The sequence below is a fragment of the Pseudopipra pipra genome, chromosome 2 (assembly GCF_036250125.1).
Source record: "Pseudopipra pipra isolate bDixPip1 chromosome 2, bDixPip1.hap1, whole genome shotgun sequence".
Lineage (NCBI taxonomy): Eukaryota > Metazoa > Chordata > Aves > Passeriformes > Pipridae > Pseudopipra > Pseudopipra pipra.
Genome location: NC_087550.1, coordinates 24185572 through 24212935, shown reverse-complemented (window position 1 = coordinate 24212935; position 27364 = coordinate 24185572). Strand labels below are relative to the sequence as shown.

Sequence of the window (27364 nt, the reverse complement as noted above, 5' to 3'; positions counted from 1 at the left end):
AACATTTGGGTTTAAATTTATGGAACCAATTGAATGTGTGATATAAATCTATATAATTCAGCAGTTACTCCAGGAGTGAATCTTGAAGAGATTTTTATCTTGATAGTGGCCCTTTAAAAGAAAAGGAACAGTAAGGTAGTGAATTGGAACAACCCAGCATCTCTTATGTTTGTCTTTGATAAACACTGCAATTTATTTAAAGCACATGGAAGGGTGAAAAAATATGGCCAAGTTAAATCCCAACAAATTGTTTTATATTTACAAATGAATTAGATTATTTGCATTTGTTGTGTTTTTGGGTTTCTTTGAAACTGCAAATTAATGAGAAAAAATTATTTCCGAATCTTATTTTACTTAAAGGCGAGTTTAGCAAAGGCAATTTGCATGTAAATCAACGTTTACCTGACGCGTGCAATTTCCACAGTTAGATAAACCATAACATGAAACAGATGAAAGACATGGGAACTGTATAAAAATTCTTTGAAAGATAATAGGCAGCAGTTTGCAATAAATATTCATTAAGTGAGAGGGTGCCCCATTCTCTCTCTGTGCCGCTACCCGTACAGCGCTCACCTCTTTCCAACAGCCTCCTTGTTGCATATCTTTGCTCTCCTATTTCTTCCTTGTTTAATCTATCTGCTTTCCTGCGCTGTAGCATGGGTCACTTTCATTATGGGATATTCTGTGCATTTCCACCTTTAGTCTGTATTTATGTGATTTACTATGCAGTGAAAAATCATCAGGGAGGGAAAAGCTGTTCCCAGACTAAGAATTAGCAACCCTGGGCAAAGCAAACACTTGCTGGGGGCAGGGGGCAGTAGGCTACAGGGGTGGGAGGGCAGCTGTGGCCCTGCTGTGACTCACCAGCCAGCTTTTCCTGACTCACAGCCTCTGCAAGCCAGGCTGGATGTATATCCTGCCACCACCCCACTACAGCGTAGGTAGGGTTGGGGTGTAAGACAGGTGGTGGTGATGGAGAAGAAACTGCTTAAACAGAGGCAGAAAGCTGGGTGACCAATTGGCTTTCCCTACCCCTTTCATGTTGAAAAAGAAAAGCTCTTTCCCCTTGAGCCTAGTCCTTATCCCTAGGGCAGCAGCTGTTTCATTTGGCGGATCCCAACATGCAAAGGCTTGAGCTAGCTTTCTAGGGAACAGCTGTGAATAAAAGGATGTCTGAAAGAAGTACAAGCCAGAGGAAACCACATGCCAACTTGTGTGCCTCTGTGGTGTAGGTTGCCCCTTTGATGGTTCTCACATACACAGGTAGCATCAGAGATGTTGCCAGAGTCTTTAGAAGTCTTTGGAACTTCTGAGAGTGATTGAGTATGCTCATCATTTCAGCCAAATATCTGATACTTCAACTGAGGTAGACCAAGCAATTGCCACACTAAGAATATGGCTGATGTTCTAAACCCTGCAGTTTTAAAAGCAATAGTAGGTGACCAGTTGGAAGATCAAATGTTCCGCATAGCAGTGATTTCACCCTGCATTTTATTGTATGTATCTTCTGATACCACTATCACTGTGGTGTCTGATCACATGCCTAGAGAGCCATCAGAAGCTGTGATGTATGGCCAGATTGTGGACTGGCAATATGCTGTGAAATTAAAATAGCAGGAGGTTTGCAACATATCTGTGAGGGCTGTGTTCCCACTCCCCAAAATAAGCTATTTTCTCAAATAAGGGATCTCATGTTTGATAGGCAGTATGCTACTCATGTGCTGCATAGCAGGATTTCCACATGAGCAGCGAGCAAAGACATGTTTGCTCAGGTGGCTACTGCAGAGCAGACCTTCTTTAGGACAGACACCTTACACCACAGCAGAACTGTGGGCTGGTGGGACCCTCTGTTCTCACTATTGAAGTGCACATCCCATCACTTTGTTGATTGTATAAGAGTCATCTGTCATCTTCCTTTCCTCATCTTCATCTCATTCCATCCTGCCAGCCTGCAGGACCCCAGCCAGAGCACACCGCTGCGGCTTAATCTGTCCTTGGGAACAGCCATCATCGTTCCTGCTGCTGCCTCCTGCGCCTGTACTGTAAGGCTCTGCGACCACTTGCAGATACAGAGCCAACTCCATTCGCTCACACTCTCTATTTACATTTAATATCCCTTAAATGATTAAAGCAAACATTCCTAATTAAATGTTAACGTGCTGTAAGTATCTGCAGCCAGCATACTGTCCACTCCTCTAATCTCATATATGTGGACATAGCGCCTGGACTTAAGGAGAAAATTACTTTTTGAAACTTTGATGGAGGAAGCACGAATAACTTATCTAGTCATCCCCATTAAGTTTACTCTTTGCCCTTGGGAAGATCACTGTGCTGCTGGGTGCTCAGGGCTGTACGATGGCACTCTGTGTGTGCTCAGGGCCTCACGTGGTTGGCACAGCACAGGACAGAATCAAGCCCGCAGAGGCTTTGTGTGGCTGAAGAAGCAAGGAGCAGAACACATCATTATACAAATGGGAATTAGGTGTGGATTGAAAAGGCTGTGAGTCAGGAAAATCTGGCAGGTGAGTCACAGCAGGGCCACAGCCACCCTCCCATTCCTGTAGCCTGCTGCCCCCTGCCCCCATTAAAGAGCAGGTTAGATTGTTTGTAATTTTCAGTTTGCTTTTTATTCCAGTTTAACAGTGGAGTTTTACTAGTTTCCTATTTTCCTCCAAAAAAGGTTCTTCCCCACCCTGTTAGACTGTGCCAACACCTTTTCTGTGGTGTTTCCCTATTTACTGCAGCACCCATTGCTGTAGTAAACAGAATTCCTGAGGAAGTTGTTTTTGCAGTTTCACTCCCTCTGCTGACTATTTCTGCAACACCAACATTAACAGAGCTTAAAAGGTGGTGAGATTTGCTGCAGTGCCAGGATATTCCTTGAGCAGCACTGTAACTGTAATACAGCTGTGAGTGCTCCCTGTGATTTGCTCTCCTGTACCCCAGACCAACTCTGAGATACACAGACATGAAACTGTTGCACTTGCCCATTCTTTCCACTTTGCTTTCAGTCAAGACTCGTCTTCTAATTTTTTTTAGAAGTTTGTTGGGCTGTGAGGTGTTTCAGAGACACCTTTTATTTTGAGGTCAGTGCAGTATTCCAAAGATGTGCTCCCTGTTCTTACTTTCTTTTGTGTTGAATAACTTTATTCTTTCATAATTTTCATTGTTATCTGAAAATTATTAAATTTGCAGTGTTTAAAGTCAGTCTCTTGGAAATTATTTTCTTTTTGTGCAGACAAGACAGATGAGATTAATTATGTTTTAAGTCCAATCTATGTTTTTCTCTGGAAGTTCCCCATGCACAATATTTTGGCTCATTCCAGTTATGTCAGTGTTCAGTATTTGAAAAGATGAGTTACAGCTATCCACATCTTGGCTAATGAGAAGATCTTAAGTTGCTTAGGATCTGAAACAGTAGGCTGTGTAGACATGGTTTAGTTCCAGTATGACTCCAGTGAACTTTTCAGTCTCAATCCCTCATGTTTCAGATCCTAAAGCACTGAAGTATCTGCCATAAAAATGCTTGCAAGCTATTTCTAGATTGAACAGTTTTGAAGGAAGACAAGGTGGCAGGAGTACTTTTCTGTTGTCAGGAAGACAGCTTCTTAGGTGTCCTTCCTATATGGAATTTGTCATCTAAATCTTTCTTCATTATGTTGGAGATGAGGACAATTTTCTTTGCTTGATGGCACAGTGTAGCTACTCACCTAAGAGCTCCAGAGACATGAAAAAAGGTCTCCTGAATATATTCAAGCCTGCTTTTTGGGGTGTCCTACATTTTATTAAAAGAACTGTTAGTGTTCTTCAAGCTAGAGAAAAGAGTCTCTCTCTGTAGTCCCTTGGATGTGCCAGTCATCAGTGTTGTAGGCATACATGAATAAATGATGCCACTTACCAGTGGCTGACCCCACAGAGCAGGTGAGAATCTACTCCAGCTATTAAATATGAAATAACAAACTGAATACTCACTTGTCAAGTGCCTTTTTGGTTGGCAAGGGCCTATGGTTTCACAGCTCATGGTTCAATTCCCTAATCCCAGCTCTCCAGATGTGTCTGTGTCCATGTAGACCACAAACTGGATATAGTTGCCCAGGTAAATAGAAATGAGCTTGACGAAGAATGAAAGCTGTGTGTCTTTGGTGCCGAAGGTTTACTCAGCTTCCCAGTGGTAACACCTAGTTCATGGGATACTAGAAATATTATATTCATTGGTACTGAAAGACTCTGTGATGGAACTTATTCTGGACTGTTTCTGGAAGGGTGAGCAAGTCCCCTCATGGCTTTGTTTTAGAAGGCTTACAAGGCTAATGCTCAAGTCACCTTCATTCATGTCAAGTTCCTGCAGGAGAAAAAACAGCATGAAACAGAAGCTACAGTCATAGCTTTTGTTTAAGAGGATGCTGTCAGGCCCTTTAAGCACAAATACCAAATATGTCTTCAAAGTTCTGAATTCTCCTGAGGACCACGCTCTATATTCCACTACAGTAGTCTCGCTTTTTAAAGTCAGTCCTCTGGTACTTAGTAATCTGAAGAAAATACAAGATCCTTTCAAGCAGAGATAAAAAAACCGCTCACGGTTGATGGCATGGAAAGCTAGTCCAGTATTCTGGGCAGCAGCTTAATGTTTTGATGTCTGCGTTCAAACCCCAATGCACTTGGTTGTTTTTTTTAACAGCAGTTCACATGCATGCTAATTTTTCTCTGCCTCAGTTCTCCATCGACAAAATGGGGGGTGTTAGGTTCGTGAGGATAAATGCTTGCAGCGTTATGTAGCATTCACACCCTGAGATGACAGAGTTGTAAGCACGCAAGTAAAATGCTCTTGATTAGAAGTCAAAGTTTCACATTGGTTCCCATGTTCTTTATTGCTGCTGAGCATTCAGGTGATTAAAGTTAACAATTTGCATGCTGCTGTCAAGTTTTGATTAATGTAAAAATATTTACTTGCACAAGGAAATAGAGTTCAAAAGAAGTGGCATTTCATGTATTTTAGATCAGCCAGTTAGGAGACAGAAGCTGTGCTGTGTGACTCAGGTGAATATTGCAAATCACTCTATAGTCAACTAGTTGTTTACTGCCACTAGCTCAAGAAAGGCATGCGGGTTGCATTTAAGCTACACTGGAGAAAAACACTACTTTCAACTCATTTGAAGAGGTCATTTTCAAGGTACAAAAATGAAATTAGGGAGCATGGGTAATCATGGCTAGGCTTTGCGAATGAAGATTTGAGAAGGGCTCTACCCACATTTGCTACAAGTGTGCTGGTGGCTAAAAAGGCCAATGAGAGATAGACAAGACCAGTTGCAAAAGGCACAGCAGAAAGACTCCTTGGATGGTATCGGCAAGACACGGTTCTTTCTGCGTTGTCTTTTCTCCTCGAGAGTGATCCTGCGTGCGTTCTCAAAGGAAGCAGCAGCGTATAGATGGTGTGTCTCCAGACCTCCCGACTGGAGGCCAGAGTAGACCAGTGATGAAAATCAATATGGCCAAGGTTGAGATGTTGTTTCAGGGAGTCCTTGTATCTCCTCTTCGGGGTTCCTCTCTTGCAGCAGCCAGGAGCAAGTTCACCATAAAGCAAGATCTTAGGGAGGTGATGGTCCTTCATCCTGGAGACGTGTCCTGCCCAATCCAGCTGTGTTCTCAGCAACATGGCCTCAATACTTGTGACTGCTGCCTATTCTAGAACAGACGTATTAGTCACATAATCTGACCAGTGGATGTTTAGGACTGTACAGAGGCAGCGTCAATGGAAGTGTTCTAGGAGTCGCAGTTGATGGCGGTAAATGACCCATGATTCAGACCCATGTAAAAGAGTAGACAGCACAATGGCTCTGTAAACACTGATCTTTGTACTTTTCTTCAGGTGTTTATTTTGCCAAACTCTATTATGGAGTCTTCCGAAAGCTCTATATGCCTTTGCTAACCTGTTGTCTATCTCTCCGTCAATCTTACCGTCCGAGGAGATGAGGCTACCTAGGTAATTAAATTGCTGGACTGATTTGAGCTCTGATTTGCCAACGGTGATATGGGTATGATGGAAGACTTCCTGAGGTGCAGGCTGATAGAAAACTTCTGTCCTCTTCAAGCTGACTTCCAGCCCAAAAAGCTCAGCAGCCTCAGCAAAGCAGGATGTTAAACGCTGCAGAGCTACTTCTGTGTGAGCGAGGAGGGTGGCGGCATCAGCGTAAGGAGATGAGTAAATGACCTTGATTGTTTCATCCAGAGGTCATATGACACTTTCCAAAGAGAAACATAAGTCCCTGTCTTTTTCTGTGCAGTTTACAAACCAGTGAAAGTGATAAGAATGTTTCTTGTTGAATGGTTCATCCAATACCAGAAAATAGCATGCTTAGAAGTGTTATTTATACAACATATTAAATGTACTTTTACTGCATTTTATAAATTTCCAATTTTCACAATAACTGATATTGTTCAAAGTCCCACCTTAGACATCCTGTGACTATGATATAATCACAGGTTTCTTATGTTTGAATGGAAAATATCCTTTTTCTTTTTGTAGATATGAAAAATAACTTGAAAGCATGACTCATAAAAGCTCAAAGCCTAAATTTTGAATTAGAAATTCAACACGCAAGTTTTCAAATCTTACAGTCTTTAAGCCAATCTTGGGATTATTTTTTTAGGTTTAGCTCATTATTTTTGACATTAATTTTTTTGGAGATGATGATTCTGTAGGTGAATGTTGCAGGCGTGGCTGGTTTCATTGTGCTTGTTCAGCTTTGTGTGTGTGTGCATGACAGTAGCTGAAGTAAAGGTTGTGGTGGTGACGTTTGTGTTACTATTGAACTTTTGATATTTCTTCATAGAGACATCGTATCTTTTTTAAAACAGATTTAAATTAAATTCTTAGGGTGTCTTTACCCGTAGAATATTCATACTGTCTTTTAGATTATTCTGGGATCGGGAAGCACAGCTAAGGAGCAAATATTAACATATCTTTGAACCTTACGAACCTCCTGAGAAATGTTACAGCACTAACATTCAATATCCACCAAATTATTGAGAATTATATGACACCTATCAGTCACTTTGATGTTCATGGGACCTGAGTAGCCCATATCTGATTCACCTCTTTCCTTGTGACTGGTCTACCTTTGTGCAAAGTGATTCTCTCTTCCAAGCCTTCCTTGCTTATTGAAGCACATCTCTTTCTTTTTCCTGAGTATGTTTCCATACCACTTTTATTCCCTCTCACAAAGCTGCTTCAGCCTATACTGTCTCATGTCTTGTGCCAGTTCTCTTCTCCAGTTGACGACGATGCAACCCATGCTGGCCAGCGGAGCCCCATTGCTATGACTAGCTCCAGTCTCCTGGATTGTGTGTTCCTGTCTTTTGTATTTGCAGCCCTTTTGCACTCCACTGGGATGACTCACTGGTTCCTTTTCCTTGTTGCCAGTGTTGTGTTACCAGCAGCATAAATCAGCCCGCATGTTGCACATCCAGGTACCCCAAGATGAGTGCAGCGCTGATCTCTTCTTGGTGATTTTGCTACCTGTCAGCTCTTTCTTGCTTGTGGTGTGACGCAAATTTTACTTTAGCTTAAGCCAAAGCCACTAGTTCTGTAGCATTTGCAGAAGGAGACAGTTTATTTATTCTAGGAAATACATGTCCCCACCCATGTGACATCGTAATTTTTCTTTGGTGGAGAGACCGTTGGTAATAGAGTAGTGGGAGTCACAGAAGATCTTTTTAACCTACTTGAGATTTATTTAAATTTTCATATTTCATTTTGAGAACAATCCAGCTGATTAAAATCCATAATATTTTCAGTTACAAAAGTTTTGACAGCATAAATCCAGATTTTGCATTTTCTTATATCATTAAATTGTTCTACTCTATGCTAATGCTTAGTAAAGAGGGTTATTAGCACTGAGGGTGAACCTTAAAAGGGTTGGAGGTTTGATTCATCTATGAAGCACCGACAAATTTGGATTAATTATTCAAATCTAACCCAAACCTCTCGAGTCTGCAAAATTGGGCTGGAAGCCTCAAGAGAACAGGTTAGCTTGTGGGATTTCCGGTGCTGCCTGCCTAGTTTTCTGATGAGTCTAGTAACCAGTAAAACCTTTTAAATGTACCACTTTTCTAAATTATGTGTGTATTTTAGATTCAGTATTGTCTGAACAATGCAGCTGGTGCTTAAGGTTTTCAGCATGTGTGAGAAACATCACAGTTTTGCCTTTGTTTTGGGTACTGTGCATAGCACTTCCAGGGAATAGAGGGTTAGGAGATTAAAAAGGCAGAGAAGAGGCTGCTAAGATCACTGCCTTTTAAAAGTGATTTCCAGAGCCACAGCCACATTTCTTTCATTACTAAGAGGTGTAAATTGCCCCAAATATTTTGTTGGGTTTGTTTGGGTTTTTTTATGTTGGGGTGTGATTCTGCTGTTGAAATGGTTACCTTTATTTAGCATGACAAATAGCTTTGAGTTTTCTAAAGCTCACCATTTAAAACTGTGTATGTACTTAATATTTGATTCTAAATCTGCTTTCAGTTAAGTCCCCTGATGATTAGATGTTCTAGGACAGTAAGAAATAGTCCTGTGTCTGGGCAGAAATATATAGCCTGTCAAGACAAAAATTATGCTCTGAGGGACAAGCACCATGTCTAGCTTTATATTTGCAGAGCAGCTAGCACAGCAGGGTCCCTATCTTGATTTGAGACCTCTAGGAACTACTCCAAGACAAATATCAAATGATAACTCACACCATTCTGCAAGAGGACTACAGATTTTCAAGGAACACCAGGGAGTTTTGATTTTATGACCCCAAGAGGAATAGCACAGAGTTTTTTCTCTGTATAATGGACAGGGATGCCTGGGCTTCCTAGCTCAGTGACAGGCCAGCAGGCAATGCTGACCTGTGTGCCTGACCTGTGATCAAAATTCCTCCAGCTTCTCAGGTACCAGCTTACTTCAGGTTCAGGGGCACTCTGTAGAAGGTAAGACATTCATCCCCTTTCTGGGATGCAGACAGAAAGCGTCACAGCTCATGGGTTTTGCAGTAAAAGGCAATTAATTATCACCTCGATGACCTCCTTTGCTATCAAATCACTACTCAAATGATTTTACTACTCTATAATGTGGCCAGATCCTGACCATTTTATCCAGTGATTTTAGTGAAAGGCAATGAGAGCTCATCACATTAGAAAATCTTGTATTTTACGGTTGTGCCACCTGACTTCAGGGACCTGCTTTTATACACATATATGTATTTATATACTGTTCTTCTGCTCTCCCTGCATGTCATTTGGATAGTCAGGTGCTTAATGTCATCCAGTGAATATAAGGCTCAATGTTTTGACGTATTTTGTGGCTGGACATCTGACTGAAACCTTCATTTAGTGCTCTAAAGCACTTCTGGAAATCAGAAAGAGGTTTATTTATTTTTTTCATTTTCAAGAGAATAAATTATCCAGCCACCCCTCTGATTTAAAACATTCAGGTGGACATCACTCTGCTAATAATAACAGTAAAAGACGTTTTGTAAAGCACAAGTTTTTAGCCAGTAAAGGTTCACTGTGGTGATGAGACGTGGGACTGGGAGCAGCAGCTTCATGGATTCCCTTCCTTTGCCTTCTCTTCTTTCTGGAGAAGAAAAACAGGAGCAGCAAAGCCTGGTGTAGCTGCCTTTCTCCCTTCCACTGGATTTCAGTGCTGTGTCCCAGGTCTGTGGAACTCTACACACCCTAGAGATTGTTTTTGCTACAGCTGCTGCTCCTATCTTGCAAGTCCCAAGGGCAGAAGATTCAGAAAGAAGGAGATGGCAGGAAGAACAGGACATCTTGTTTCTTCTGCTAAGCAGTCATTTTATCTCTTTAACCAATGAGCAAGACAACTCTTCCTTGCTGTCACAGACATTTTCCTTCTAGTGCCTTCCAAGAGTCCAGAGCTTCCATAGTAATTCCTGCACCTTGCTCATCATGGTTTCAATCCCCACAGCTCCTAGTGACACACTTTAGTGGCCACAGTAAGATCTGAGTTCCCTCTCTAGCTCCTTGAGTTGGAATGTTGAAGGGAAGGAAGTGAAAAGAAGCCATGGGAAGCCCAGGTAGGAAAGATGGGGATTCGGTCTCAAACTAAGGGAGGAGTAAGAGAACAGGGCAAGGTTGGATGCAGATGTCTGGCAGAGACAGAAAATGTTGAAAAAATAATGTTCTCCGAAAGGGGTGGGAACTCACTCTTAATGATTCATTGCTATCAATGGTATTTTGTCTGTATTTGAAACTAAAACAAACAAGCAAGCAGAAAATCAAACAAACAAACAAAACACAGAAAACCCAACTAAACAAAACCCCACAAACATAGTAACAAAAGAAAGCCAACCAAAAATAAAGCAAAAAACCCCACCAAAAATCCTCCAAACCAGACAAACAACCCCCCCATAAAAAAAAAAACACAACCAAACCTCCCCAAAAAAACAAACAAATAAAAAAACCAAACAACACAGGAAAAATACCCTAGACCTAAACCCATGTGTGTGTAGATTTCCTCATTAAAATTAAGAATGAGACAGTGCAGAGAATCCACACTTCTGAAGACTGGCAGGAGGGGTCTGATAATTTCAAGTGAGGGAATAAAGAAAAACTATGCTGTCTCTGCTGTACTCATGCTCCATTTTTATTTTAATTACTGGTAAAATTAAAGAGAAATCAAAATTGATTACTCTTTTCCCATACTGAATTAGGGTATGGTGGCAACACCTCCGCTTTTCAGTCCAGACAGAATTCTGATTTCTATATTTCCTGTTGTGCTTTAGGGTCTACTTTATGGGTTGGAAGGGTAGAGACATGCCCTACTGATCATTCTTTTCCTGAGTCATTGTGCCATGATGAAGGAGGAAGTTTTGGGTCCACAGCTTCTTAGGCAATTAGCAGTTAAAGAATTAAGTTGTTCTTTAAGAAAGTTCAAGCACCATATCTCCTCTTATCTAAGGAACAACCTTGACTCAAGTCCCAGCATGCCTTTTACTCTACAGGCCAAGTTGTCCAACATAACTTCTATTTTCCTTAGCTAAATTGTAGTGCCTGTCTGTCTTTCAGATTTTCTCAGCTCCTCCAGTTGCACGTGGTGGCTTTGCTAAGGCCTGGTTGGGAGGAGAGAGCTCTCTCCGTGGGGAATGTGCATTCTTCCTTCAAAGGTTTTCTCGGTTTGGGATTTAGGATTGGTTTGTTTGTTTTTTCCATGTTCTGTGTTTCTGAGTTGTGATAGTGGCCCCGCTAACAGCTGTCAACCCCCTCAACGGAGAGACTGGCAGACCAACCAGAAAATAAACAAGATACGAAACGAAATTCAAAATGTGTTCAGAGCAACATGCTACTTCAAAGGCAAGCGTAGAGGTCCCCCTGGATCTCATTACTCTAGTCAGTGGAGGGGAGGGGTAAGGGAGACTGTGGAGTGGGAAGCAGTGTGCATCCTTGTCCAAAAACTATAAGGAACATCACAGCCTATGAATAACAATCCACCCCCATCTCTTTCCATGGATCAACAGAACCTGGTCTCCTTTCCATCTCAGCACCTCAATCACCTCAGAGGTGGGCTGGGTGGGCATACTGGGGAAAGATGCCTGCTCTCAGACACCCTTACGTGAATCCTCCTCCAAGTGCATTTCACATAGACAGCATTTATTGTAGTAGCTCTTGCCAGTGCCATGTGGGCACACTGGAAACCTCACTCCAGGATGGGACCAGTATCCATGGCATGTTTGCTTTTTCATCTCTCCAGAGATTGCCAGCCTGGGAGACAAGTGAAATCTGACTGTTGTTGTAGATGTTGTGCCCTTTGGGGCATTTGGGAATTGGTTAATACTAGACCTGTCAAATTAGTTTTGGCTGGACTACTGTCCTGGGATCACAGCCTTTCTGTGAATTTCTTTAGCCAGTGAGCTTGCGGGTTCCCCTGCAAAAAGAGGTTATTGGAAAATTGCTTTTTAAAAACTCTGCTGACAAGAGTTTTGTATCTCGTCACTTCAGTCTGATCAGCTAGTCTGTCTTCCATGACAGCTCAACAGAGAAGCAAGGGTAAGGCAAGCAGGTAATGGATCATCTCACAAAAATTGGCCCTGATTCTTCAGTTCTTGCTGAGGTAGACAACTTACAGTACACTGAGGTTATTTCACCCATGTGAGGACTATGTGATGCAGGGATATGAGTTTTATATCATATATGAAGGAGGAAGACTTACAGAAAGATATGCGGTGCATGGATTATGAGCCAGCACTGCAGCATCTTCCCTTCCTTCTTTGCTGCTTGCCTAGTGTGTTATACAGAGGTGTCTGTGAGTAGCATAATGAAATGCTATTACAGGATGCCATGGAGAGGCAGAGGAATGGTGGCATTGTACACAGCTTTTCTTCACTGAGGGAGTGTTAATGGAGAGCCTCTGAGTTACTACGCACAGAGCTGCGTGAGCTGGTAAGACCTGTGATGGTGCCAGGCGTGTTTGTGGTGCTCTGCACAGATTGTGTGATGCTGGGAAAGCGAGAGGATGAGAAAACAGAAAGGCTATGTGATCTCACGTGCCTTGTGTGGAGTGGTGAGGTGGAGCCTGTCCTCAGAACTAGCAGGGAGATTGCGAAGCAATAAAGCACAGAGATGCAGAGTGTGAGAAATGCTGTGAGAAGTACGCTGGATATCACACGCAGTACATAGTGTGATGCTGTATCATTGGAGAGAGAATACAGCAGAGCCAGCCCATGTTTCAAGGCTTCTAACAGCACTCCCTTGACTTTGATCGTTTGCCACTCATTCTCCCCATACACAGGCAAGGCCCACTGATCTGGGAAACTATTGCAGCTGTTGCTATAAGCCTCCAGAAGGATCTAAAAGCTAATTGCAACAGCCAAACCAGCTGTTAGAATAAGGACTGCATTCTCAGTCCTCAGATCCTGGCATGTCCCTATGGGATGGAGTTTCTTCTTCAGCTCTAGGAGGCTAAGGGGAAGCAGCTGGGTTTTTTGCTGAACCTCCACTAACTAGGCCAGGAGAGACTTTTCAGCCAATCAGGAGAATGAAAACTAAACAACAGCTGTCATTTCAGGCCAGAGCATGGAACTTTTTACAAGGGATGGGGATGATGTGTTCAGTCAATGCACAGTGCAGTTTGCCTTTCTGTTTCTTTTAACTGTTTCATTTCTTGATGCAGTAGAGGCTAACTTGACTGAACCCCTGTGGGTCACCCTGTAGTTATCAACTGTGCCAAGAGAATGACATTTCAGCTCCCACCTTTCCTTGCCCTAAAAACTGGTAAAGATTTTCTGCCTTCTGCATCCCAGACTTGCTGTAGCAAGACCAGGGAAGAGCAGCTGTGGTGCACATGAGCAGGATAGTGAGGAGAAGCAAGATCTTACCCGGTAAGAGCAGTAATGGTGAGAAGTCTGCTGCCTAAAGTTGCTTTAAACCACTAGCTTGTGTATTTTTATTTAGTTCCTCCCAGGTGTGATAGCCTGGAAGTAATTTCCCCCATTTCAGCTGTTATGGAGGAAGGTTTTTCATCACAAGGCAGGGCAAGAATGGTGAGCTAAGGACAGTGAAAGACAGTGGCTTGTATAATCATCCTGTGGGGTGGGCACCTCTGAGAACTATGCAATCGCTAGATACTAGACACAGCAGCACACCTGGCTCTGCCACCTAGTTAATAAGCTCACGTGGACTCAGTTCTTGATGGAGGCACTGGAGTGTGTCTGCTCTGCAGTCCCGAGGTTGATCCACTTACTCAAATTATCCATTTTTTCCTTGTCCTGTAGGGCATCCCTGTTATCTTCCCTCCCTATTATCCAAGATAATAGAGAGCTGACTTGCAATAATGCAGTCACAATGGCTCCATAGTGTCTGAATGATTCGCATGTGATTGACATCGTGTGCCTGTCTGAAGCTTCCTGAAGAGCAATTCTCCATCAACACTTCTTTCATCCGCAGGCGTTAGGCAGAACAGGATCCTGTAGAGTAAGTCTATTGAAGCCCAAGAAGAAATCTGTTCCCTTATGATAAACAGAAGGAGACGTAAATTATACAAATAGAGGGTCAATTCTTTATGCTTGTGTGACTTACTATAGATGTGGATCAAGGTCATAGGGACCTGGGGGGTATTTGTTTTCTGCCTATGGGTTTCCTCACCTACCTGGAACTATAAGAGAGTGTAGATAAATAACAGAGGGAGCAACAAATATCTCAAGTGTTTTCATGTCTGCCACCAGGCAAAAGCAGGCTACTCGAATGGAAATGGGAAAGCAGTTTAATCCCAAGGCCTCATGACTCCAGTGTGGTGGTTCTTTTTAATATATGGAGATTCTGGTCCATATCAGAGATTTGGCCTGTTTGTGCTTTTCTGAGTCAAGGTCTTCTTTGTCATCATATTTCTAGCCCAACAAGCAGTTCTGGAAATCTCACAAAAAAACCCCCAACAGTTTTCTAGCTTGGTTTTGCTAACTCAGTGAAGATGAGTGTAATTCTCTCTGTAATTCTAGTTTATCATCAGAGCTGAGGCTTGTGAAGTTCATCAGTAGAAATCACAGCTGACTGAGGTTCATCTCACCAGCATGATAACAGTGCCTTTGTGCTGTAGGTAGACTGATGTGGGAATGAGAGCAGGCTCTGCATTCTTCTCCACACCTTGTTCAAACGCAAAATCTGAGTTCTGTGAGTAGCATCAGTGGGGGAGCCTGAAGCCCTTCATGGTTTGCAGAGCCTAAGGACTTTCAATCCATATTTTTGCTTTGACTTGGTATCCAGATAAATATGACCAACAGTTCATGTAAATGGAGATTCCTAGTGAAGCTGAAAAAGCAGTGAAAGGCTCAGCCCCTCATCTGGAGTAAATCATAATACTGACCCATGAAACGGACCTATACAGGCAGACCTCGCAGTGTAAAATTTATTATAAAATTGATATGTTTTTTATTCAGCAAACATTTTGTCACTGGATTTTTTTTCTGCAAGTAATGTTAACTTCAGGTCTTAAGCCATTGGCCATTTTGAGGCATTATAGCTTTGACCATTCCTTTGCTTTATCAGAGTGTTTTGCAACTCCTTACCTTTGTGGCACGGCACTTGCTGCCTAAGTAGCGTGCCATATGTGAGGGGATGGCAGAAACTTTAAAAAAAATAGTAAGTGAATTATGCACTTTCCAGAACTAATCTTCAGACACTTGATCTGTGCTAAAATGCATGAGGCTTTGGGGATTTGTGAACATTTTCATGAATAATAAGAGCTTCACAAATAACAGGAGAGTGAACTTACCGATCTTATTCCCAAATCTTTTATAAAGAAGAGATATGATTGGCTCTAGCTTTCAGAAGGAGTTTGGCGGCAGGTCAGTTTTTTTCTGATCAACAAAGAATAGGGCATATGGGAAAGGAAGATGAAGCACATTATTTGCAGGGCTCCTACCTCCATGAGTATTCTTTGACTTTTATAGATTTTTCAGTAAATTAGCATAACTACATTATCCAAGATTTCTTGCAGTTGTTTTTCCTTCCAAAGTTGATGTGACTGAGAGAGAATGCGAATGCAACAGCTTAAAAAGAAGACGGGAGGAAATTATCATATTTAATATTGTTTATACAGAAACTGGCATACTTTATAGAGCATCATCTGATTAACTCATTTCCAGCCCTGCGGCGTGTGCGCGTCTATGACGGCAGGGAGGAGAAACGAGAGCTAGGCTGTGTTTTTTCCTGGCATGAGGAACTGTTGCTGTAACACTTGTGTGGCTGGCAGTGTGAGACATAATATTACCTAGAAGAAAACCTTTAAGTGTTGGATTAATTTCCCACCATCTGCATTCTATCTGTACTGGAAAGCTAGATCCAGAGAGAAAAACTGGGGAACAGATCAGAGTATCTGGCAATTAAATTTGGAGAAATGAAAAATGTTTTCAGGGACTCCTTACTAGTCAGCTGTTCAGTGGCTGTGAGGATTTAGTCAGCTGAGGAGCCAGTTTTGGAAAAGGTGCTTTTGCTTAAATGGCCTGAAAAGATTGGCAGAGAGGAAGAGTGCCTCATTGCAGAGGTGCTGCCAGTTGTAATTAGGGACAGGTTGTTGGGTGCTGGCAGCTGAGAAAGGAATGCCGAGCTCTAAAAAAGCATACAAGGAAATTGAGCTAGAACTTATGACCAAATGGGATTTGTTCAAAAGAGCTAGTGTTGGGTTGCGATGAAACTTCACTGTGAAGCAGCCATAGATGTAGGGAGAGGAAATGGTAAATGGTAGCAGATCAGAATAAAAAGCACTGGAAGGAAGAGGGAGGAACAGAAGGAAAAGGTGAATTTCAGGCACCTGTCATTTCTTCTTTGGCTTCAGCTTGCATCAGCAGTGAACCATGGAGAGCAAAAGCCTCAGGAGAGAAGATAAGTCACTGAATATTCAGTGTAACTGCCTTGTGAAGAGCCCAGAAAAAGATGGCCCTGTCTAGGCTGCCACCCTTGCAGCCAAAGCACAAAAGGTCCTTCCCAACCTACAGTGTGACAGGGAGGCAGGGGGCTGAGTGAAACTGGTGTAGCTGCTGGTATGAGCTCTGTCTTCTGTCATGTGCTTATGTTTGTGTTTTATTTTCATCTCTTCTAGGTAAGTGCATAAAGTGCTTATGAATGGTTCTAAGGCACTCTGGCAGTTGCTATACTGGGATCTCTCTGGCTTCTCCAAACAGGAGGAAAACAGGACTCTCTGGAATGGTAACATCATAACCTGTGAAATAGATCTGTCAGTGATTACTAAGCAGTCCCCCCATATTTCTATCTGTAAATCTTTTATTTGCATTTAGTACTAACCCACAGTCATTCAGAAATACACCCGCCATTGCCTCAGTCTGGGGCCACCGTCCTCAGTCCCAGGTGGCAACAGTCCCCTTGATGCCAAAGAGCAGCTTGCATCCCATGACCTACATCCTGGTCTCTTCCACCTTTTGCTCCTGTTGTTTCCAGTCCTTCTCCAGGCCTCCCCAGAGGATTAGTAGATACTTTCTAGAAGAACAGCTTAAATATCAGCCCAAAAGTATTGTGACCTTTGTTGCTCTTTTTGCCTTCATACACTGTTAGATATTTGGACACTGCAGAAATCCATACAGCCACATTTCATAGCTTACCTCATCAAGTGCAAGGAGCTCCCTGGACAAGGTTTTCTATATTTCTCTTCCTCTGGCTGACTTCTGATTCACCCGGTGGGGGATTGTTTTGAGAACACAGTGACAACCAAGCAAAAGAAAATTCAGAACAACACTTGGGGCAATGCTCTTTGGCAGTGAGATGAATTGAGCTACTCAAGGGAAGTGCTGGGAATGCTATTGTTTGAGATGTTTAAAACTCTCCAGGTCAGAAATTGCAGGGAGCAGTCCTGTGCTTGGCAAATGGACATACTGGTGGAGATGATGGGTCTTTCTCCTCTCTGACAGCTTTTATTTATTATTGTAATTTATTGTTTTATTAGCTTTGGATCGTTGACTTCACCTCTAGTTCAGTTTTGCTGTATATACTATACAGTCCATTATAAGCGTGGTACTAAATGATATGCTTTTGTGCTGATGTGGTGCTTGTTTGTTTCCCAGTGGAGCAAGGTGATATAAGCACATGCATTAAATATATTTATGACAAATTTCTCATCTATTACTTTTATTTAGAGTGGTTTTGAAGTAAAGTAGATTATTCTGGAAAACAAACATCTTTCTGAAGGCAGACAGCAACCTTACTCTTTTATTTTTGTGTGTGGTTTTTTTTTAAATTTAATTTTATTTTTACTTTTATAAAGACAGTTACAAAGCTGCAAGGGAAGAAAAGAGTTCACCACTTTGTTTCATATACAGTCATATATACTCATCTCTGCTTGCTGGGAGAGATCTCTCTTTTTTTTTTTTTTTTTTTTTAAGAACTAGAGGCAACACAACTGAAGATATGGGCCATGTCTGTTTTTCATTGTCCTGAGTTGGAACAGTTCCCATGAACTGGGAGAGACTTTGGATCTACTCCATCAAATCTTTAATGCCTTATGGTCAGCAAAGCAATTCAGCATTCAAGAACATGGGTATCATTAAGCAAATTTTTGTATACAAAAACCCTCATCTCTAGTAAAGAAAGGGAAGGGAGGATGAGCATCTCCAGAGGGCAGGAAAAATCCTGTTGGAAGGGAAAGGAAACTATCATTCGATTTATGTTCCCTAGAAAAATGGCAGATATATGTACCTGTATATGTCACCTGAGAGCTGCAGGACTGTGGTCAAGCCCTCATCCATATTTTAGGGCAGCATGTGATTCCTGAAAATTTTGCTTACAGTAGATAATAATGTCAAATAACAGAATAAATTTTCTCTTGGGGTTTAGTCCCTACCTTCTTGGCAAGTCTGCTGCTCCTTGTCCTGATTTAATTCAGGGGAATATTCTTGCCTCTGGATTTTTTATCTTCACGGGTGTCCATCATTTCTCTAAGATAATTAGCTTTTTGTCATCGTCCTAGCCTCACAGATGGGCTTCAGCAGGACTTAGCCCAGGTTTCAGCTGGGCTTATCTGGCTTAGCCAGATAAAATGCAGCTACGGTGTCCTGCACTTGGACCATGTTTATGAACATACCATGAAACCAAAATTCATAGGGAAGAAATGCTTTTCATTATTCCTTCCCATAGAGCTAGATTACCCTTATTAATGGAATCCTATTAGAAATATCATTCTACTGGGAAATGAAAACCTTGAGCATCATTTCATGGGGGTTCAGTTTTTATTTTTGACTTTTTTCCTTTTTAGCTAGACCTTTTTCTGCTTGTGTGGTAGTCTTTCTGGATTGGTTTGCTGTTTTGCAACTCACTTCCCAAAAAACATCTATAGACCAGGTTTTGGGGGAATCCTAGGGCCTGCAGAAAGCCCTTTATCCTCATCTGTAACCAACAGGAAGGTAGTTGGCATAATAGTATCCATACACAGTATAGTCACCTGATGTTATCTCTGATAGCGACCATTTTAGTGAACTGAGCTGACAACTGAAGTTCATGCGTCCTGTTTCTTGTTTTGTTTTGCCTTTTTTCTCTTTCAAGTTCTTCACTGTGCCATTCCAGATTGCATATCTTCTGGGCTCTTTAGTCTCTCACTGAGGCTAGAGCAGAGACCTGCCAGATTCTCCCAAATGCACTGGAAGGAACACCATTAGGTGGCCTAGTGGATGGTGATCCTTACGGCTAATGATGCTGTACCCTGCAAGCAAAGCAAACAGTAGGCAGGACTGTGACAAAACAGTACTGTGGACAGATTTTAATTGCCATGCTGAGAGATCAGAAAAGGAAGTCATGAAATAATTTGGAAAAATGTAAACATTTATATAGCATAGTAAGATCCTAAGACTGCAGCCATGTCTGAAAATTCCTACAAATTTGGTTACAAAAAGCATAAGAGCATTTGGGCTACTGAGCCTTCCCTCTTCATTCCCTTGCTTCCCATATTGTCCACCAATTCATTTGCTTCTCTCTTTCTTTTCTGGCATTCTTTCACATTCTGTTCTTTTGCTGATCTTCTGTCTTGATTGCTAAGTTATTCTTCTCTGTCTAACATACTTCTTTTGTGTGTTTGCAATTTTTCTTGATTTATAATAAAGCTGATGCCTGATTGTCTTTGAAAGTGGATTCTACCTGGGTTATTTATCAGCTATGTAGATTGCATTTCCTTAATCTTGTTAGCTATGTGGTATATAAAGACATATTGCGTGCAGTCAGTGGATAATTCAGTTACAAACTATGCTGCATAGAATTTCCATTTCTAGTCTGCTGTTCTGGGAAATGATGTGAAAAAATTCATCCTGATCCGGTCACTTTTGCAGTTGCTCTTTTCTCTCTAGAGTGCTTGGCCCTCTTCTCCCCGTGTTGCTTTCTGGTTCTTAGTGCTCTTCTTCCGTGGATCAGTGTAGTTGAATCTACTGTGCTGTAGTTTTGGTTGCATGGATCCTCCTAAGTGATCAAGCTGAGTGCAGTGTTCCTGAGAATGAAGAACCCCATGCATTGGCACAAAGCATCCAAACACTCCTTGCCCAGTGCAGTATGCTCTGTTTTACCTTAAATTTAGCAGCAAGGGCCGTCTTTTAACACCTCTGAATTGAATATCATTTGACAGTTAAAATCAAACTGGATCCTTAAGACCTGCAAATTGTCATGTGAACCTGGTATGGATTTGCTTAAGGTTTAATACACTGAATCATTAAGCTCCCAGATCATGCAGAGAGCACAGGAGGAAAGAAGAAAATGTTTTGGCCTTCTTTTTACATAGCAGTCAGTTTTGTCCACCGCTGTCAACATTACCAATATAATGGGATCAACATCGGTCAGAAAGAATCTGGACTGTGGCACAACATCAGAGCTCTTATGGGCCCCTGGAGATCGAGATGTTTTGAAATGCTGGCAAGTCTCATCTGACAATGACATGCTGTCTTTAAAGTGCCTGTCTGCCTCGGTTTGTGTCAGCTGGTGGAACAAATCCAGTCAGCAACTCTCTCTTGGTCCTGTCCTTTCATCTGGCTATAAAACAACTGTAGAAGTCTCCAAATGTGCACCATGGTGCTGTTCAAGTAAAGGGGAAAAGGAACCAGAGGACAAGAGGACCTTTGATAGATGCTAAATTGAGGAGGGGAGGGGACGGTCCTTCGTGTCTCCTGGGCATGGGTCCAGGTGAACATGCACAGGTGGAGCAAAATGTAAATGTATCTGTGAGGGCAGTGCAATGATCTGGATCTGAGATGATTTGGGGGAGGTGTGTTAGAGTAGTTAAATGCAGGACATTTATTTGCTGGGAGCTGACTTTGATCTTGGAACAGGACTTATATGTGAGATGAGTTCTGCTAGGTCTTGATCTGTTTCCAGTTGAATGATTCTTGCATGCAGAGATGGATTAGACTGGAGTTAAGTCTGCATTGCAAGAGTGTGTCAGCCTGGGTCTTCTCTTTGGGGTGCATTTTCCTGGGATTCAAACTGTGTCAGACAGCAAAACTGGGAAACAGTGTAAAGAATTTGCAAACAAACCTAGAAACTGAGGATAATGTATATCCCCCCACTGTATGGGGACAGTATCTGCTTTTTAACTTGCAAGCCCAAGTTCCTCTCAGGAATTTATTTCTTATAGTCTTGCATCCCCTGGTTTCTTTGACGTGTGTCCTTACACTGGTTTTCTACCACTGGAAGAAGTGGCATCTCTTCCCACAAAAGGTCCTATTTCACAAAAGGGCCTTCTACACTAGACATCTTGTATCTTGTGGTATATACAGAGCTTTCTGTTCATGGATACTGTATATGCCTCTGTTAAGTGTTCAGATAGCAACACAGATCTCTAAGGCTATTTCTGGGAAACCTGTGAAATTTTCTAATACTCCTCTGACCTACATATAATGACTGTAACATGTGCCACACAAACTGCATTTACATGGGTGACATTTAGGCTGAATGGAAAAGCTGCCTACCCATTCATAAATTCGTTTCCCCACCACTTTCCTGCCTGTCTGGCTCACCTGGCTGCTCACTTTCTCTCTCATTGCCTGCCCTTTAGACACTGCTGGAACAGCATTGCACAGGATATCAGTTCTAGCTGCCCATGTTGTGGCCATCCCTGCCTTTGTTTTACAGTTGAAGCCAGATATGCTGCACAGCATCCTATAACTGATGAGATTCTCTTTGCTGAGAGGTCAGGCTGTTGGAAGCACCCACTCTTCTCTGACCTGAGTCCTGTAAATCTTTGTGCCCCACACAGTACCACCAGTGAGGACTCACAGCAAGGTCATTCTGTGCTTGCATTGTCCTCCAGGGAGATCCACATGCGGCAGAGTTAATTACACTAACAGCCACAGAAATTATATTGGCCCACCACTGGCCTAGTGAGATGAATATCTCCCTTTTTTCTCACAGGGGGATGTTAATGGTATTTTTATTAACTGGTGACCTGTTGACTGCTATTAGAATATAGATTGTATGCATAAACCAGGTCAGGGTACTGAAGATATGATTATAGAGCAATTACTCTGTCAGCCAGTGTGGCTTCTAATCAGAGCTGGCAAAGAGTCTTTGGAAGCCTGGAAACTGTTTTTGGAGTCCAACAAGAAGAAACAGCTTTGGATGAAAGTCTGTATTGTGCCTTTACATCTTCCCAGAATTAAATGTCTGATTTTCTACGATTAGGGTGGGCAGTCAAGTCAGAAAGAAGTCTTAAGAAGGATAGCTTTTAGTGGAATACAACTGATTAGGGGAGTTCAAAGTTTGAAAACTTTTTTTCCCTTTTCTTTTTTATTATATGGTTTATGTTTATTTCACTGAGCTGGCTGAGGATGCTAATTCTGCTCTTGCCCTTTAAAATGAACTGCAAGGTCAGTTCTGAGTGTCTGGAATGTCAGTAAAATGATTACACTAATACATGGATTTCTTTTGATGAGAGCCATAGCTACAGAACCATATTTAGAATTGTTCCACATTTGTCAGAATTATTAAAGGGAAAAAGGAATGATAAAACCAAGAGCTGGCATGTTCGATGTGAAACCAGGGACTGGCTTTCTCTTAGGAGCAGCTGTTCATTTGGAGGTTGAATTGAATACCCTGATTCCCAAAGACTAGATTTGTTTCACTAATAGCAGTACTGATCCTAATGAAATGATTGGAAAAGATGGAGAAACCACTTCACACGGATGGGAGCTCAAGGTTCACATGTGGCTCAATCGGTACTTGTAGCCACATTTATATTATCTACATTTATGGACTAGACAACAAATACTGTTGAGCTTACTAGCACACCTGCCAAATACACTTGTATTTGATGTTTTGCTGTGGTGGACACTGGCTTTACTGGAGGGTAGGACACAGCACTATTTGCATGTTTATCTTTATCCTCCTCCTCCAAAAAAAAGATTATCTGAGATCTGAAAAACTAAGTAATCTCGTGGTAATCTAAGGCAGAAGCTGGAAGTGTAAATTTGGTTCCCTGGTTTATGAAAAGAACATACCTGCTGAGATTCAGGAGGAAACAAAGTGCTTATAGATTTCACTTGATGATTAATATCTAATATGTAGCTTAGAGAATAAATTATCTTCCTTCCATTTTGAACCTGGAATTCAGCTTAAATACAAAAATAAAATTTGAATTAGAAGTGTAGCTGGGCTCTCTGTACTGATAGAGTTCAGTTGCAAGCAGAATCTTGAGGGAGGAGGCATGTTTGTATTTTTTCCATCACATTTTGAATTCTCTCTCCAGTTGCTTTTGTTGGCCTATGTGGTAAGTAAGTTTTGAGTATTCTTGAAAATTCATCCATTGATCTTTTGAGATCTTCTTGTATTGTATCTGCTTTGTAACATGCTAATGAAAAAGGCGTATTCTGAGGGGGACAGCAAGAGAGGGAAGGGAAGAACAGGAGATTAATGTGCTTCCTGAACCAAACCTTTTGCAGGACTAAAGAGAAAAGTGGCCATTCCCTGCCAATGTGTGGTTCAGTCCACCACACAATGATGGCAAGTCTTGTCCTACCTTTTAGTTTTTTAATCTTAAATCTTATTTTCTATTGTCTCATGTTTCCATGAGAATGTTTACTTCTAGTAAAAAAAAAAAAGGTAAAGAGACATTTCTTATCGCTGTTTGGGGGAAGAAAAATTTATTATATGAAACACAAAACATCAGGAATCAGAATGGCACTGAAAAACACTATACATTATTATTTCAGGAGTTGTGATTTTTAAGCTGATATGACGATTCTTTGGGTTTTACTTATTATCTTTGAATACCGAGAGATGCTACTAAGGCAAATTTTCTTTCTTAAACAGTCTTTCTCTGACTAACTTCCAGCAGTCTGGCATCTTATTTAACACTCTGTGTGTCAGAAATTCCCATTTTAGAGATGACTCTATTTCCATCAAAGCTGCAGCCGTACTTCACAATTTCACTTATTAACAGCCTACTGAGATAATTGGGTCTGCCCAGCTCATTAAAAATAAAATATTGATGTTTTCTTAGGTTGGATGTAATTATCTTGCCCCCACAGGGAACAGGCAGCATAAAGGAGGGACGGTGTGGTTTAATGCACATCCTGCTATGCACCTGCTTGCTGCTCTGCGGTGAAGGAAATTAGGGATATCTGGTGCAGTTACAATGGATGAAGGTGGCAATGCAGAAGAAAAGATTTCCTTTCAAGCCTGGACAGCACAGATTGAATTAATTTCTTTTTTTCTCTCCCCCCCCTTCTTTTTTTTTCTTTACTTTTTTTTTTTAAACTGGGTCCAACAGGAACGTGTCACAATGCTTCTCTGTGGTGTACTTTACTAAGCTATAATATACTCTGTAGTATTCAATTGCAAACATTTAATTCCAAGGGGAAATACGTTCTCTTTGTATCACAATGAGCAGTAAAGGTGCACATTCCTCTTACTGCCCCACTTGACTTTACTCTGGAGAAAATTGCTGGAGCCAGTTTTACAAGTAAAAACTTAAAGCTTCAGCTTGTCTTTTCTGAGATTTTTTTTTTTTGGCAGCAATTCCTTTAGTGCCCTGCATTTCTCTCTGCAATGCACTAAATGGGTTGCTCTCAAATCCAGCTGTTACAGGTCATCAAATGTATGATTAGATAGCAACGATATCTCGCTACCACGGAACCACTGGTGAACTAGGAGCACTGGAATACTTAAGTTCTTGTCCTCTCATGCTCTGAGGTACCCAGTTTGCCCTGACCAGCTGTAGTTGTGAGATGTTTTAATGGTGCTGTACTGGCAGTGGATTTTAATTTCTCATTGGTAAAAATGGATACGGAAGCCATAAGTATCAGGAAAAAACAGACCACTTTTTGCTCCCCACTCCTTCTGGTTGTTTTAAATGAGTGTTAGAAGACAGAGACAGAAAAAATCAGAAATATCAGAGAACATTTAAGAAACTTAGATGTGCTGGTCTCATTATCCTGTTTTAGGTACGAAAGGCCTCAGGTCTAATGAAAGTAAATGTGATGAAGGGCTCCTAAGCTGTCTGGTTGCTAGTGAGAATACTTTCCATAGCTCATGTGTTTGACTAAGAAAACATAGCTGTGAACGCTGCAGATCAGCAAAAATTGACCTTTTTGGTGTGTTGGCTTTTCTATGCATCTTACTGGCCATCCATAGGCCTCAGCCCAGACTTCTTCCATAATCCTGCCTGCATATAACTGTGGTTTGTTCATTGAAGTCTCCTGTTCCACTCGCTCTCTAGTGTATTGCAGCTGCTTCTCAGTCCTAGTTGGAACTAACGTGAGTTAGTTAGTTAGTTGCTCCCATAGCAACTCCAGGTAACAAATTCTTGGGTACTCTCACTGTTTGAAAAGCGCCCTGCATTTCCTTAGAGCTAGAACCTCACTTTTACTCTTTTGCTAGAGCATCACTGCTGTGGAGTGGTCCATATGGAGGCACTGGTCACTAACTCCCTTGGGCAGGTACAGTGCTAAGTATTAGTGGGTGTGCAGTGTTCTGAGAATATTGGTTCGTTCTGCTTTACAGATGTGTAAAATACTGAAGAAGTTCACCAATGTTGCTTCCAGAAAGAACAGAAATTACTTTAGAGGGAAAGAATCCCACATTTCTCTAGAAAGTTTCTCTCTGAAAGCCCACAGTTTGTGGGCAAGTAAGCATTGCTGAGCTGCAGGGTTTGGATTTGCGAAGTACTGCTCCTCTGCATCACCTCCTGTACATACAACAGCCCTGATCCAAAAGACTTTGGCACTAGGAAGAATTGCAACATCCATTTTAGGATGATCTGAGAGGAAACAAACTCCCCACAGTTTTCAAGTCTGGTGGTCTGTGGTCTGGCTGTAGGATCACCTCAGACTGTTTCATTTCCAAGTTGAGCTATTACCAGCTTAAAAGCTGTAAAAGTCCTATTGTATTCTCTTCTCTGTTAGCAGCACTGCTAAGGGATTTTTCTCTTTCAGAGAAAGATTCCTACTCTGGTGTACTACAAATGATGTATCTAGCTTTGCAAAATGGCTGGAGGCAGCATTATAATTTCACAAGTTTGCTTCTGCAGTCAGCTCTGAAGTGCTTCGTACGGAGGTTGATGATGTCTCTTGAGCAGGAATTAGGGCAAGCAGAGTAAAAGCAGTGGGTCTTGTTCCACTTATCTTTTAAGACTATGCTGTCTCTGACTTGGCAAAGTTGGGGCCTTCTCACTGTTACTAGAACTTAAAAATCATCCACTTCCAACATGGTGCGAAAAACCCTAGAAGATGGCCTTTAAACAGGCCACTGCCTCCCTTGGCAGACAGTGAAATAAATGGTCACGTTTCTGAAAAAGCTGGCCATGTTGTGTCTGTAACTGTCACAGTAGGAATTGCTGGACCCTGAACACTTTGGTGTATCTGGCCTTTATTTGGATAATGGAAGCTGAACAGTTTGGAAAAATCTGTCCCTAATTATTGGTGCAGAGCCCTTGAAAATCTGGCCCTGAGCTCTTCTCAAATAAAAATCTGGCCTCATGGGCACGACACTGTCAGAAGCAGAGCCTGGCATAAAGTGCTTCTTATCCTTTTCAGTGATTTCGTCCTCCTGTGAAGTTTCTAATTTATTTTAATTGCTTTAAAACTTTTTAAATGAGGCTATTTAATGACTAGGATTTTGACTTATGGATCGAAGCTTCAGTGCACTCCACATTAAATGGCGTGTATTTCGTTATGCCTAAATTCTATTGTTATGCCTGCCCTTTGTGCTGGCTTTTCATTTTCCAGTTTGGGGGTAGTTGCGTTTCTAGGGCTCCCATCTGTCATAATTTAGTGTTTCTTCAGCACTTTTTCTCATCTTAGGAAGCCATTCAGCATGTCCAAATATTGCTTTATGCCTGCATGGACAATGCTCGCTGTCTTTGGAGGCGTCTATTCTGTTTCACAAAGGGAAACGTTGCGGTACATCTGAGTGCTGACTGAAGGCAGAGATGTCTCTTTGAGCCACTGGGTTGTAAAGAGATGAACTCACTGGCCGTCCTCTGTCAAAGCTTTTCAGGAGCCTGGCTGTTCACAGGGGATTCTTTGCATGGACCACAATTGAACCCAGTTCTTCCTGTGATTGCTATTTTGCAGAGGGTAGCACTATGTAAAAATTGGCATGGAGTTTTGTTGCATTGAAATTCGTGTCCCTGATACCCATTGGTTAGAGTTAAAAGGCTGAATTCATATCTTTATTAAGTCCTCCTGGCCATGCTTTCAGGTGGGTACCATTTTGGATGGTGTTTTGCTCAGTCCTGTCTCCTATCTGAAGTGATATTCTTCACTGTTCTTCCTCGCTAGTGAGCAGCAGAAATAAAGGTCCCTTTGAAAACACATATTCCCACAAGCAGGGAAGGAGAATGGGGTCAAAGAAAGCAAAGAGGTAAACGTGTAATGCAGTGAGTTAGAACTAGGTCACA

General features: G+C 41.8%; 1 protein-coding gene across 4 annotated transcripts in view; it reads left to right on the top strand.

Moving 5' to 3' along the window:
* The window catches only part of LSAMP (limbic system associated membrane protein), a 1003852-nt gene that overhangs the window by 462186 nt on the left and 514302 nt on the right, over window positions 1-27364 (top strand). For 2 of the 4 annotated variants that reach the window (XM_064644401.1, XM_064644398.1), the window contains exon 1: window positions 16590-16692. The exons of the other annotated variants lie outside the window; for them this stretch is intronic. In XM_064644401.1, coding sequence (XP_064500471.1) covers window positions 16605-16692 — 88 coding nt within the window. In that variant the 5' untranslated portion in view covers window positions 16590-16604. Of the gene's footprint in view, window positions 1-16589; window positions 16693-27364 lie in introns of those variants that run through there. 4 annotated transcript variants of the gene reach the window in all.